The 15460-nt window shown below is 43.7% G+C and overlaps 1 protein-coding gene across 1 annotated transcript in view; it reads right to left on the bottom strand.

Annotated features, from left to right (window-relative positions):
• TMEFF2 (transmembrane protein with EGF like and two follistatin like domains 2) overlaps positions 1–15460 on the bottom strand; it is a 136784-nt gene that overhangs the window by 5169 nt on the left and 116155 nt on the right. The window contains exons 8-9 of the mRNA XM_009277167.2: positions 4923–5046; positions 3222–3380 (exon numbers count right to left, since the gene is read on the bottom strand). Of these exons, the coding sequence (XP_009275442.1) occupies positions 3222–3380; positions 4923–5046 (283 nt within the window). The remainder of the gene's footprint in view (positions 1–3221; positions 3381–4922; positions 5047–15460) is intronic.

Raw genomic sequence — 15460 nt, forward strand, 5'->3', positions numbered from 1 at the left:
AGAGGGCTTTTCCAACCTTAATGATTCAATGATTCTATGATTCTATGAGGATTTACACCAGGAGGTGCAGCCCTGCTTTGCCCCAGTGCTCAACCATGTGAAGCAGGGTTGGGGAACCAGGCATGGGACGCCACAGTGGGCACAACTGGACTGGTTTTGTAAGAAACATAGAGGTACCAGGTGGCTGGGGGATGACGAGGGTGGTCAGCAATCCCAGGGGATGCAGCTTTGCATTCCCAGAGAACAGTGGATACCGACTGCTCCAGCTGGAAGCAAGGAGATGAGCATCTCATAGGCACTTTCCCAAAACTGACACTGACAGTATCTATACAGTCACTTAGTCCGAGGTCGAGAGAAATCAATTCAAACATAGAGATTACTCCAATTAAGATGATGAAAAAGCATCTTTTAACCAAAAATGCCCATGTTTTAATTGCATAATAGACTATGCTACCAATTGATGGCAGCCTGGAAAGGCCCCAGGGCCAAGTACTGACACCACGACTGCTTAAATGCAATGCTATTGCATTTACAGGTAGGTTGTGTCTGAAGTGCATCTGGGTTTCCTAAGAGGGGCGTTGGCATTTAACCAGCTTTTTAGACTTAATCATCTGCTAAAATTGAGTGACAGCTTTTCCTTGGTCCTTAACTCTTTAATCAAAAGTTCTTTGTAGTGCTCTGTGTGGAGGATGCTTTCATTTATGAACACAGCAGTTCTATCAATGTAAACTAGGTACTGGAGCACAGGCTGCTTGCCCTCCCTCCATTGAAGCTTGCTCGCAGACTTGAGTTACTCACAATGTGATTCATAGCAGGTAAAACACATTATGCATTCATTTTTAATCAAGTTATTTCTTCACATAAATAAGACTGCTGTGACTAACATTAGGGAAGCACTAAAAATGCAAAGCTGTAAAGAAAACTGCTGAGAATCATTATGACACTAGGCCATACCTGTATTATTTACCATCCTCCTTCACTTTTATCATTGATTCTCTTTTGCCTTACCTCTGAGCTAAAAGTCCTCGGGCATAGGGACTGTGCCTCAAGGCTCCACCTCCTTCCCTCCGTACGTGTTGGCCCCTGGTCCCCTACTCCTCCACCCCAGCTGCTTATTCCCATTGCTGGCACTAGTGATGAGCAGCCAGACAGCCAACCTCATCAAGGAATCGAGCCGCTTAAAAACAAATAATCAGTTTTGTTGGTTGAGTTTTCAGCTGAATCCATTCCCTGACTGGGTTTGTTGTGTGGCTACACAAATGCTAATAGTGGCACAAGAACATTGGCAAGACCAAGTGCCCAGGAGCCAAGGGAAGGGGCAAGGGCAGACTGTCCCTGTCAGCAGCACAACTCATTTATCCAGATTAAAGTGTCTATGCAACAATGGCCCTAAAAGTCCCTAGGAACTGCTTGGAGCCTCCCAGCAATGGAGGACACCCCGTAGATTTGCACCACTGTACAGGTGTGATTTTAAGAGCAACAACAGTAACAATAGCTAAAAGATTTACAATGGTAGTCTTATGCGGCTCAAATGCAGGGTTTGGGCACAGTGCACCAAACTCATTTGATAAGTTAATTAGGTGAAGCTGCACTGAAATGAGCGGCAAAGAATTTGGCCGCAGCAGCCTCTGAGTGAGTAAAGTTTCCCTTCTTTCTCCCAGGAGGCTGGTAGGGTGGTTTTAGCACTTTCAAGAGTTCAGGGTGTGGAGTTCAAACCAGTACAGTCAGGTTCTCCAAAGCAGATGACTTAAAAAACTCAGTTAGTTATGTATATGCTGCCACAATGCTCTCTTGTCATGTGGATTTCTCTTAGGCCACTTAAGAGTACAGTTTTGCAAATGTATCTTGAATCATTATGCTGGGATGGAGGATGCTCTGCAGTAATTACATGCATTATAGAAAAAAAGTCAAAAGATCACAAATTGACTTGGTTACAAAGTGTGTGGGAAAAGGTACCATCTATGTATGAAAACAGCGTGATGGGTAATTTGCATTACGGTACCAGATCACTCAGAGCACACTGCCTTCATTCTTCAGTATAAAGTACTCTGCATTACTGCGTCAAGGTGACAAAACTAGAGTCACTCGGCAAAATGATACAGGGCTTTTGTTCCATTATCAGTTACTACACCATCTTCTTTTTCTTACTACACACTGCATTTTTGGTTGTTTGAATTACTTCCGTGAATATCACCACAGTATCTATTGCCTCATTCAGCATTTACTGTTGAGTCGATGGACTCAACTTGGCCAAAAAAGTAGCTACATTTCATCAGATGGTTTTGTTTTATGCCTTTAGGCCAGAGAAGGACTTTGGTGTCTTTTCTAGAAACAAATGCTACACTTGTCTTCCAGCCAGGTAGTGCAACATAGGGACTGAGATATATTAGAGATTTTATTTTCTACTGAGGTATGATACCTGTCTTTTATTTTTTTGTCTTTTTAAAAGAAATTTATTTCTAAATGCGTGATTTATCAGTGTTGCTAGCTGAGTAAATTTCACCTCGTGATTTCTGAGAGAAGCCTGAAGACGCCTGAAGTTCAGAACTTATCCCAAGCCCTCCCAGAGACAGTAACACATTTCAGTGGGGAAACTGAGCAGCAGGTGTAGGAGGGGAAGGATTGCATTCACCCCTCTTGTTCTGAACCACCCCAGGGCTGTCATTTCCATTCAGACAAACCCTTCCTCCTCATTAAAGAAAAAATAAATCATATATGGCTTGGTGTGCCACCATCTAGTGAAGACCTTAAAACATGTGCTGTACCTTTGAACATGTATACAAGCCTAATGAAATCATTTAATCAATGGAATTGCAAACAGGCTTAAAAGTTTGTATGCTTTGCCTGATTAGGACTAAGGGAATGGGCCCTTGAGGAAACCACATGGAGATATGATTAGTTTTATTAAGTGTTGATCCAGCTGCTGTATTTATATTCCCCTTATTTATATGAACAATATTTGTCCAAGCATCTGAATACAAAACAGGAAACTTCATTTGCTGTAGGCACCTACCTAAGTTTGATTAAGAAGGAACTAAAAATTCAGTTATAATAATAAAGCAGCACTGGCTGGCTGGACCAGACGATATCTTCTGTTTGTTGGTGAATTAAATAGCATTTGTTATCAGTAGTGTCACTGCAGATATCTGTATAATCAGTGCACAAAGTAGGAAAAACAAAAGCCTTTTCTTTTTCTATTGCAAAGTATCAGAGATACTGACCTTGTAATACAGAGGACTACAACACAGATGATAGCAATCTGGATGGTTCCAATCACAGCTGCTATTAAGACATACTGAAATCGAACTGGACCTGGAACCACGTATAAAACGCTGTAGTCCTTTTTTTCACAGTGTTGTCCAGTATAGCCAGCATCACATCTGAAACAAAAAATATTTCTTCCAGTTATACCTGCTGCTTTCAGAGAACACTGAAACAAATTATATCTGAAAAAAATAATATCAGTGGCTCAAGCACATGCTTATGTGTTTTTTTTTTTTCAGGATGGGCCCCCCAGAGACAGCACCGGTGCCTCCTTGGACCTCTCAGAGGGAAGGTTTCAGGTCCTCAGCATCACCGAGGTCTGCAAGAGTGAACGACACTGCAAAAGAGCCAGGAGGTGCCCAGGGGACAGGGATTCATCTAGCATCAAGTGGAACTACTTGCATGTCATGATAAGAATCCATTTAATTCCTTGCACAACATATTTTAGATTTCTCCCTTTCTTTGGGGAGGTGGGGGAGGGTGAAAAGCCATCTAGTTGTGGCTCCTTACACAGATTACCCCTAAGGAAGTGATAAGCAATCATCCAAGCTCCATATGAAATGTGATTAGGTGTTCCTGCAAGTGGATACATCATTTACATTTTGTCTGGTTGCTATAAAAAAACCCTCTGTTGATGCTGCAACCATGCACCCCAATGACGCCTGCTGTGCTGCTCACCAGTTCCCATCCTGCAGCCTGACATCTCCCCTCTGTGATCTGGGGGAAAAGACAGTGGTTTTCCCATGGTAGCTCTTGCCCTCTTTCCCCTAAAAAGCCCAAGCAGGAAGATGCGAAAATCCAGGTCAGTGGCAGCAGCAACCATAAGAGACTGAGCCAGATTGCTCGGGCTCCTCTCAGAAGTGTTAGTGGGGCACTAACCCTGATGGGTTAAGCCTTGAGCTTCCACCCTCTTCCTCTCCTGCATTCCCACAGCAGCCAGCAGCTTGAGGAAAGGACGTTTTCCAGCTGAATGGAGAAACTAAAACGCAGCAGCTGCAAAGATCAAAATGTGCCCTGGTTGTTTGCAGGAGCTGGGAGAAGCTGGCTTGAGGATCTGCCCTGGCAGATAAGCCTGGTCTGTATCTTTGCTCTCCCAGTCCAGTGTCCCAGGAAAATGCTGCTTCATGCATAATAGTCCTTTTCTTTGCCACCAGGCCGCTGGCTGGACTTCAGAAGTAATATCCCCACCTCTGCAGGGAGGCATTCGCTGCAGAAACATGTGATTTCACCATTACTCCTCCCTGCCCTAAACTCCTCCAAAGCCACCTCCTGCATGAAGGAGCCACCTTCGCCCCAGCTTGCTGCCCCACGAGCATCAGTCCTGCCACAGCAGGGACGTAGCCCTGGTGGCACTCCTCTCCTTCAGACTGAGGAGGCTACCTAGCGGCTGTCTGAGCACTTTCTGAAGTGCTTTTTAAATATATCTAAATGTAACTGACGGTTACTGAATGTTTTTACAGTCAATTAACATTGTGCATAACTCAATACACTTTTGCCACATAAAATTGGGACTTTGTTGAATAATTAAAGTCTAATAGGTTTTGTAGTATAAAGGGCCATGGTTACCATTATTTTCCATAGTTTATCTAGATTAAGTGTTTTTGTAAGTCAGTATTTTCATGTGTGTAGCCTTTCATCCTTGATAGGAAAAAGGTTACCTGCAAGACGGTTCCAGCATGTTAGTGGAGTGCTCACACTTGCCGTGCATGCAGAAGCCATTGTAATGCTCTGGACAAGGGATGTAGATCCCTCTTGCACTTTCTTCCAGTTTATTTGCATTCTCTGTGAACACAGGGGAAGGGAACATTAACCTGACAATGCAGGATAAGGTGAAACGATGGAAAGAACTCAACGTATAAAAGAAAGGAAAATCAGAAGAACAAGATGTGACAGATGTTGTTTATGGGAAGCAAAAGCGAGGGTTTGCACATCTAATTCCTGTCAAGTTACAGCAAATGAGACCCGAGAAAAAAAAATTTGACTATTCAAAAACTGATTACAGAATAGCACAAGAAAAATGCCTAATTATTTCTGTTATCCTCGATGGACTGTCTCCTCGCACCCAGGCAAGGCCAGGAGGAAGATTTGGGACATTTGCATGTCATATACCATTACAATACATTTGCTCATTCAATACAACATATTCAGAAAGATTTTGTGGCTGAAGTAGAGGAGCAGGACTCCAGAGCTGAAGTTTCTCATCAGTGCTGCACGCCCATGCCCCAGAGCCTGCTGGCCTCCTCCCCATCCCACAGCACAGGTACCTTTAAACTAGTTTGACTTCCTGTGCCTACTTCTGCAGCTGTTAAATAGTCACTGAGACTTCAAATCCTGGAAAATACTCCCCTCCATGTAGCCAGAAAAATGGAGGCTTCATTTAGTTTTGAAACACGTGTGTGCTCAACATTTACATCATGGGCTGAAACGCAGAGTGTTACTTGCAGTAAACTCACATGAATCCTGTAGGCCACCAAGGTGTTAATTAATCTGGGTAATTTTGGCAAATTCTTCCATTTAACCAATACTTGATGATATCTCAAATGGTAAAAATCCTTTTTCTGTATCATCTAGCTACAATTAATTAAAAACAGGAGAAAAAATCTCATGATAGACGTCTGAGGAAATGTAGTTTGCACACAAATAAGTAGTAGGTATGCTTAGGTATTATCCCACCTTTGGGAAAAGCGTGCGCAGCAGATCCAAGATTCAGATTTTCATAATTAATTTCCTTCCTATTGCTGCTGTCCAAGGAGAGTTTTAAGAGTCTCTAACAACTTGCACTAATAAAGTTGGTTATATTGTCCTTATGTTAAAACAGGCAAGGACAAGCTCCCAGCAAACAAGAATGACATCCATGTAGACAGCATTAACTTCTCTTTCGTCATTAGGACTTTCAGGACCTCTGCACTATGGACCATTATTCCATCTTTTTAAATGCACATATGTTGAACACAAACCTGTCTGCCTCTCCTGGTTCCCTGCTTACATTGGGATATCTGTGTGAGGCTGCCGTGAAGGCTGTTAATGACAACGCAGCGCAGAAGCAGGCATCATGGAGCAGTGACGATTCCTGGGCTTGGGGCTGACAGCTGTCTCTGGGATTGCACAGACAGGACAGGATGACAGGAGGCATGCTATAGGCATGGCATAACCTCCTTCGAGAGCTTGCCCAGGAATTTCTGCTACTGGAAAGAGGTGGGAGTAGAAGGTCCATTTAGATTGGCACTAAACATTTTTGGCTACCTATCACCCTCTAGGTGAGGCACTAGCTACCAGCATGTGAAATATGTACATAGAGAGAGTTATTATCCCACCAGGACTTAATGTATGTTCCTTTTTTCCACCTGGAAATCTTCCTGGAACAGAAAAAATGTGTGTGACGTATGCCAGCTATCAATGGACTTGCCCAGTGCGCACAGGTAGATCCTGATGTGCTCGGGACTTGTTGGATTCCATACACATGTAGTGATCATCTGTGCACCATGCCCGACAGCTTCTGGGTGTGCTAGACCTCTGCTAGGGTCCACATTCAAATATATGTCTGTCCTGAAAACTGCAGCAAGAAATATAGGATCCTTATTAATACGCATTTTTTCTATGGCAGAAAATATTATGCTGTTTCCTACAAATCTTCCATTGGTGGGAGTTTGCTTCCTTTCTAAAGCACAGGAGACTGCTGTGTGTGTGCGTGTGCTTGCGTGTGTAACTCCAATCCTTTCTTCTCAGGTACCAAGACATCTCTGTGACGTCCATGCGCCACCACCAACCAGCGTGAGAATCGCCCCTCTCTCAGATGAGCCATCAGTGTTGCTAAAACGGTAGGATACCATTTGGTTTCTTTTTTTTTAAAGGCACGCTTCAAGATGGTGAGGGAAATTGTTATTTTCAGGACAGACTTGATTCTGTGGTGGATCCTTATCCACCAGGACTTGAAAAGGGGACCAGGACCTCTCCCAGACTTGCAGATGCTCTCATTGTGTGTAGGCTGTAGGGCTGGTAAAAAGAGGAATGATTTTTCCTCCTCCTGCAATCATGTGGGTAGAAACCATGTTCTCTTTAAAAAGGTCTCTAGCATACTTTAAAGTACATCTAGGGTCCTGCAGAACTTGTAATTCCACCTCTGAGTATAATGTTATGATGGAGAATGCTTTACTGAATCAAAAATGAGATGGCCCAAGCTTTGCTAGCACTTCATAGGATAAACACTTCATACGGGAACACTTGTCATCTGACTTGGAAGAAACCACAAAACTTAGACACGAATTGTCTGCAGTCCCTCATTTTGACTGATGACTCCTCTAAAAGAGTTAGGGATTGAACATAAAGGCAGAAAAGGGGAAAAAACTTGTATTTATTTTGATCTGCCATTTTGGTCATTTGAAAGACAGACCACAATGAAAGCATCGTTTACTTCAGACAAAGAAGTTCCCCTCCTCTCCCGGCACATTTTGAATTCACCCAAAATAATTCCCCTGCCTCAAAACAGGTTATTTTTTCTCATTACACAAGACATCTTTTCAGATTCAAAATAAAGACCCAAACACCAAGATATGCTTTAAAAGTTCCTTCATGTTAAAACTGACTGCTCTCATTCCTGAAGGATCTGAGGACTTTTCAGTAATCCAGCCATCGATGAGATACTAACTATCATGAATGCATCACAGGGTTTACATCACTCTGAAACAAGAACTATAAATCATTTCTAAAAAGAGAGGATATGAATAAAAAACATGTTTAATTTGTGAATCAAATAAGAACTGTACAAAGTTCAAAAAAGTAAAACTAAATGAAATAAATTAAGACTTCCCCCTTATTATAATTTTGGATTATTTATAAATTCAGTACTGGAGGCAATCCTCACTAATCAAATTATAGCACCACCAAACCAGGGAGCCCCTCTACCACACCAACCTTACACCTATAGAAAGCAAAGCTTATATACAAAGTTACCCACTTGCACAGCAGATTGGTATTCACAGAGCAACAATACAGACCAAATTCAAAGTTAGTCAGGTTTCAGTTAAAATTAAATTCAGTAGCTCCTCTTCAAACACTAGGCTTGCTGCATTGTTATTGGCAACTATGTGTGAAAGTTCTATTTGCACCAAAAAGACAGATTTGCACCTTTTTGTGATGGCTAGAATTTGAGACAGAAGCTGTAAAGCCTAAAGATAAAAATTGGACTGACTGGGTCAGGCTCTCCTATCTCTGGACAAATGTAATTCCTGCCACATTTCTCAAAATGCTTCCCTTTTTTATTTTCAAAAGAAATACACCCTCACCCTCCAGATCAACTGTATTCAGAAACCTTTTTCTTGAAGCATTTTTCTGATAGAAAACGTCACTTTGATGAAGCCAACATCTTTTGCATTTCTGCAATGTTTTTTGCATCTTTAGCCTAACATGACATTTCATATTGTTCACATCTTTTGTTAGTGCCAGAACATGACAGGATAGCCTATCATATAAGATATACTAGTCAAAACAGATTATTTTTAAATGCATTGAGGCCAGATGCTACTTTGTGTAGACTGAAACAGCTTATCATCTTGCTTACTAGAAGAGTCTCCCAGTTGAACACTTGCTCTCCAACCTTTCTGTGGATGGCGGGGAGATGCTGAGACGATGAGCTATTTCGCTGGGGTAAGAAATTGGATCCTGAAAAGTTATCCAGTATGACTAACCACCCACTCAGTGATCTTGCTTTTGCTGATGGATTATATTCTGAAATATTAAATAAATTATTTAAAGCTATCTTGCCTAAATTCCTTAATATCTATGGCTGTTCCTGTCCTCCGTTAAGAAGCAGTGGAAGAATTATTTCAAATATATTTTGTATTCTTTTTATTTTAATTTCTGGTTAGCTGTGCCTTTACTTCAAAGTTTTAGGAAGCTGAATGTGCACCATTAGGATTCTCAGGTAAATATCTCAGTGAAGGCTGAAATTCAAAAGCCGAAACAGTCTGCCCGGTTGCAGGACCCGACTCTGCAAGTGATGAGAACAACGCAGCCAGATTCTTCTCTGGGCAGCCCTCACCGGTCCCCAGCTCCCATGTGAGCTAGTGTGGAGCTTCTGTTACACAACTGAACATGTGGAGTAGCTCCACTGACAAACGAATAAATCCATTAGTGCCCTTGATGAGGATTATACGAAGTACCGCCTGGAGTGCCCAGAAAATTCCTTCCAGACATAAGTTCCTGCAATCCACTTTGGAGAAATTAGATAAAAATCTAGGCAAAAATAGGATTCTTATGTCCAAAAATTGACTGCCAGGCACTTAACAATCAGTTCTGCAGGGCTGATAATTCTGTCATTCTTTATGTTTGAATCAGTGAGACTTTCTCAGTGATTTCAGGCAAGCAAAGTAGAGGGCCACAGCCTGTAAATTCGCATATTAGCATTTTCACTGTTGTACAGCGCATAATGTTGGAGCTTATGGAAATAATAACTGCCCATATGAGAAAACATTGGCTCACGTACAGTGTTAATACCTTGTGTACAGTTATCACTAGACCGAGGGAGGTCCTGCAAATACATATATATATATATATTTCATCAAATAAGGGATGGGATGGTGAATGATGTGCAGCGAAAGCTATTTTGACACCTATCTCATTGGAAACAGTGGTTAAGGAGAATTGACTTACATAATAATTTAATCTCTTAATACTGCTGAGGTCACTCAAATTTGCAGCCAAAAGCTCTCGCTGATATTGAGGTAGTGACTCCTTACACATCACATTTTCGGAGGATTTATGAAGGGGGAAAGGGATTCTTGGGTCAAATGTATGTCCTTAACCTTCTCAACACCTTTTGGAAGTGTGTCCCCCCAACTCCTTTTACCTCCTCAGCAGGTCTCCCAAAGATATGCTGCAGAGCATAGCATTGGGAACTTAATAAAGCTCTTCTGCTCTGCATGATAGAGACTTGGTGCAGAAATTCTTATTTGAAATCAAAATAAAGGTCCAGAGTGTATCAACCTGTGGAGCAAAGGTAGAGAATGCCCTGAGCTTTGTGGAGGAGCTTCAGTGATTGACTAGGGGTGGGAATCTGAATGCTGTGGATGAGCCTAGGGACAGTCTACGTTACTTATCTGCAGTCTTCACAGTCAGCAACTGCTGCTCTTTTGGGGGAAGAGGGAGCTTCCTCAGCCCAGCAACGTTTGCAGCATCTGCAGAGGTTTGAAGGTCCTTCTGCAAAGTCAGGAGGAATGGGGTGGTAATGGCGTTGCTCCCTCTGAAAGTGCAGAATTGCTTTAGCAGGTTTTCTGGTACTTCCCCTCTCTAATAGCATCCAACAAGAATTGAGGTCCCACAGCAACTTATGAAGATGAAGTCCTTAAGCCGGCTTCCTACTTACTTGTAATGAAGAAACGTGCTGATAAATCCCAGCTCAGACCTGACTCTGATGAGAGAAAAGATATTTCTCCCGAGTCTTTGCTCAACAGCTCCAGACACCCTGCCCTTGACAAAGCTGCCAGCAGCCACGCTGCCATCCACCACCACAGCCATACCTCGTCATTAACAGCTGCTCAGATGTGACCTATTAATTATCTTGACACAGTATGTTCCCTTCTTTTAAAACCTTGCTCTTGATCTTATGAATATAGAGTGTGTCTTTACAATGAAGAAAATGTGCACAAGCAACTTGCCTGAAAATCACTGTTTGGGTGGGCGTTGGAGTGAAAATTCAGAAGGAAATGCTTGCTGCCGCTCAAGGGGGAGCTCACCAGCCCACTCTCCCTGAGAGCTAGTGGAAAGTGAGACACCAAATGTCAGCTGAAAACGTCTGGCACCACTATGCTGCAGCCCTAGCCTAAATTCATCCTGCAGCCACTCCAAGTACGAACTTCAAGCTAGTCTTTCTACACAAACTGCACAAAAAATACCATCCCCATATTAGCTACTTTACCGAGAGGAAAAAAAGAAATGGAACTTTGTGAATTAAATTACATTCACTTCTTTTCTCAGGCACAAAATAGGCTTGCTCAACACAGTAATTTATTAATTTTAAATGTCCCTATGCAAATGAGTTCCCTAGAATAAGATAACATCCACTTTCCTTTTTAAAAATAATCTAGTGCTTTTTATGTTTGAGATGATGGCAAGATGTCCTAGTGCACTTGGAAAAAAAAATATTATTCTGTCTTTTGCAGCAATGTATCGTAATTATTCAGCCTGCTGCCATAATTAATAATAGAAACCAATGAATTAAGACACTAATAATCCCCAGATGTTCAAACGGAGAACAAAATACTTTCAGCTTGTCAGCATATATATGTGGGCTATGCTATATAAGTTAAAGCTATCTCTGAACTTTTGAAATTGAGAAGTACTTTTATTTACATCATCTGTGAATGTATCTTCCTTATTTGAAAAGACTGCTTGAAATTAGGCAACTTGTTAATCGTTTTCCTGTACATAAAAAGACCGTTTGTCTACTGAAAACTGAACATAACCCCTTTTTTTTAACCCTCATTTGTTTTTTCAGTGGCCTGTATTCACTTGGCTAGGCACAGATACCTTACCCTAGAGTCTGTAGAGACCCTTAGCAGCCGAGGCTCCTACACACACGAGTAGGTGCTACCATGTAGCTACTGCAATACAAGGTGCAATACAACCTCAAAATAGCACAGCGATACAAGTACATGCTAGCAACCATTGCTCACACGTCTGAACAGGAACACCCAGCAATATTAGCCAAGCTGAAAGAGAAAAGAAAAAAACGCCATGTGGGCTAATGTGTTGCTCCAAACGAGCATTTTCTCAGTGTTCAGGTGCTCACATTAGACACAACTCCTCCCTGGGGTGATCGTTTCATTCAGGGAGGTAAAGCAGGCTGTTGTCTCACCTTGTCTGACCTCCTCTGCTCCCCCCTCCGCCATTTCATCCACTGACCCCTACTGAGGCTGTTGGTAAAAGCAGTGGTCACTGCTGTTTAAAGCACATGCTGCACTAGCACCTCCACACTTGATTTGAGGACATCAAGAGGTGACGCACTAACCTCTTCCTTCAGCAGCTTCACGGAGCGGTTCATCGCTGCGTGTGAACGGCACCTGCCTGCTTTCCAGTCCAGTAAACTGGAAAGGTCTTCAGCTCCCCATATCGTCTCTGTGTTAGCTGTCACCAAGTCACCTCTCAATACTTTTGTGGATAAACTACACAGACGGAGCTCTTTAAGACCGTCGCCGCAGGGGCCGGTCTTGAGGCCTGCGATCATTGCTGCGGATGTGATTTAATGATGTGGGGCCGTATTGTGGATTTATCAAAGCCCTGGGTAAAGGGGCCCTTACAGTTTGTGCTTCCTTCTTTTGTGCCAGGATTGAATAAATCTGTGTTAACCCCATTCCTAGAATAGATTAAATCCCTCTCTGTGCTAACTCAGCTAGTCTTTGTTTTTGGCATGCCGCTGACATTCCCTTCACTCAGATCCCCCTGTCTAAGAGAGATGCCACCGGCCCCATGGGAGCGGCTTCTTCCCCCTTCAGAAACCAGCCATGTAAAGGAATAACGTCGTAGTGTTTCTCCTTGCGTATGAGCTCCTTAGGCAGCTCATGACAGAGCCCTTAGAGGATGAGTTAACCTTATTATTATTGTAATTTTGTGTTGAAAAAAAGTTGATGTCAGTTTAGAGATTTGTGAGGTTCCCTCCAATTAGGCTGCGTGCCTGAAGGCAGAGGGGCCAATGCTGTATCCATCACACATGGCATGGCACGAGCGGAGCAGGTGTCACCCCTCTGTGAGAAATTCCTCCCAATGGCTTGGCCGATGGCTCGCTTTCCCTCCCATCCACCTCTCCTCAAGCTACTCATTAGTGCCAATGCTGGAAGTGGTCAAAACCAGACAATGGGAACCAGATCAAGGCTGTTCTCTATGTCCTCCCCTCTGAAAAAGTACATCTGAGAGTTGCAATTTACTCTTTAATATCAGATTAAACAGAGGTGGAAATACCATCCTAGTATGTGGATGTTAGCAGCAGCAGATGCTTGTTTATATGACCAAATCGTGTCTCCTTCAGAGCAAGCAGGCATGGATCTACAGAACAAGGCAGAGGGTGGCTAGGAGGGATGCTGACATAGGAAGCTTCTCTACATTCAGCACTATCTTCTGGGGCACAGGAGTCAGACCACCGTCCCTACTGCACAGCCCCATGCAGCCCGTACAAACACACGCTCCTCCCTAGCAGCAAAACCAAACAGCAGTTATTCACAACTGGTCCCGGTCTAACACGCAGCGATACAGCAATATTAGTTAACTTAGTTAAGTGGTGATTAAGGAACAAAACTCCCTGAACTTGACCGAGTGGTGTCCTGCTGGTTCTGTTTTGTGTGCTACTATGCAATTTCTATATCAAAGCAGCCTTGCTAGTGCAGCACTTGGAGAGTGGCTTATTTATATGTAGATGCAGCTATATGACATTTCCAAATGCCATACATTTGCATATGAAGGTTCCACTTTTTTTCCCCCCTTTGAGTAAACAGAGTCTGCTGCGACTCCAAAGCAGTGCTTTCACTCAATTGGAGCTTTCTGAGAACCATCCTCCTTAAAAAAGCTTAAAAACCCCTGAAATACCTCATTTTCATAACTTGGCAACCTTGGCTATCAATAGTGTCTATGGGCAGGTCTTTTGATTTTATAGCTGTACCTTTGATACCAAACCGAGCATGGAGAGCAAAACTGCCAGACCTTAAGATTTCATATGAAATGGCTACAGATAATCTGCGATACAAATCAATATTTGCAAATAGGCCTCAGACATGTGATGGAAGCTTGTGGTCATCCTAAAAAAGGCTGTGGGTCACATTCATTATGGCTATGAAGATGGTATTGATTTTTGTCACTGCTCTTTCACTTGAAAACAAGAGCACGAGCTTGTTGCGAGAGCTGCCGGGGAGCTCCGAAACTGCAAACCTAACATGAAACCACAACCTTATGTAATGCCGCGAAAGACAAGTGGACATTATATATTCAGCTTTCTTGTCAAAGAAAGATAAGGCTGAAGCAGATGGTATGTGGGCAAAGTTTCAACCTGAATACATTGCCTTCTAAAAACCAACAGCGCTAGGAAAACATCCCAATTTTGTGGCACGAGGCAGACGAACACGTTACCTGCCCATTAAAGAGCCGCCCAATGCGGGGCCTCGAGGTACGTGTTACGGAGGAGCTGGAAGAGCTTCCCGTTGGCAACGTGTGTATGAAAAAACAAGAATCTCAACACCTCTCACGTACCACCTAGCGTGAGTAGTATGAATTATGTATAATACACAGATTGAGCCCCGTCCTCATACACATTAGCGCTGGGATGCGCAGGCAAGGGTGTAAGCTGAAGGAAGCGGTCTTTCGGCATCACCAGGCGGCGTGGGAGTGCTGATGGCATGCAGAGCGGATGGCAGAGTCACCAGACATCAGCTGTCCCCCTGTCTCATAGCTCAGCCCTGCTCCACGTCTGCGAGCAGACCTCCTCCACATCCCTGCTACCCCGTGGGTGGGCAAACGCCGAGGTGAGGACGAGTCGCCCCCTCGAGCCCCTGCTCTGCCTGCTGTTGGGGGACAGCGACAGGTGCTTCCTGACTGTGAGAACAGGCACAGCCACCTCCCGGGAGTCGCCTTTAACCATCGCTGCGGTCTTAGCTTATGGAGTTTCACCCATCCGCCACTGTGTTTCTGAAGGACTTCATCCTCCTCCCCCGCCGACGGGTAGATAGCATCAAATATGACAAATGGGATGAGGTGCCAGAAAGCTGATAAATACTTTTGATACGGCCCTAAAAATAGTGAAGGGATATTTGTACCCTTCTGACGCTTTTCCAAGAGTAGATGGATATGCATGACCTAAGTTTTAAGACGGGTGTCAAGAATATTGATGTGTGGAGGGAGCAAGATCGTTTCGCTGGCACCGCCCTGGGGGACAGTCGCATGACTAATGATGTTTCCTGTCTCCCAGCCGTGGGTGTGCGGGGAGGGGGCTCGGGGAGGGCTGCACCTTCTGTGCCCATCCAGAGAAAGAGGATTCTGGTTGCCAGTGCAGCTCTGCCCACCTAGGACGGACCTTTTCCTCCATGGGGATGATGAAATGGGAGAACAGGGTGCAAGTGCTCTCAGTGCCCGGTGGGACTCTGCGTGGCTGGCTGGCACATGGCTCGCGCTAGGGCAGGCTGCGACTGGCTGCGGCCGCCGGACGGGTCTGGACGGACAA

This window comes from Aptenodytes forsteri, unplaced genomic scaffold (genome assembly GCF_000699145.1).
Source record: "Aptenodytes forsteri isolate BGI_AS27 unplaced genomic scaffold, ASM69914v1 Scaffold145, whole genome shotgun sequence".
Taxonomy (NCBI): Eukaryota; Metazoa; Chordata; class Aves; order Sphenisciformes; family Spheniscidae; genus Aptenodytes; species Aptenodytes forsteri.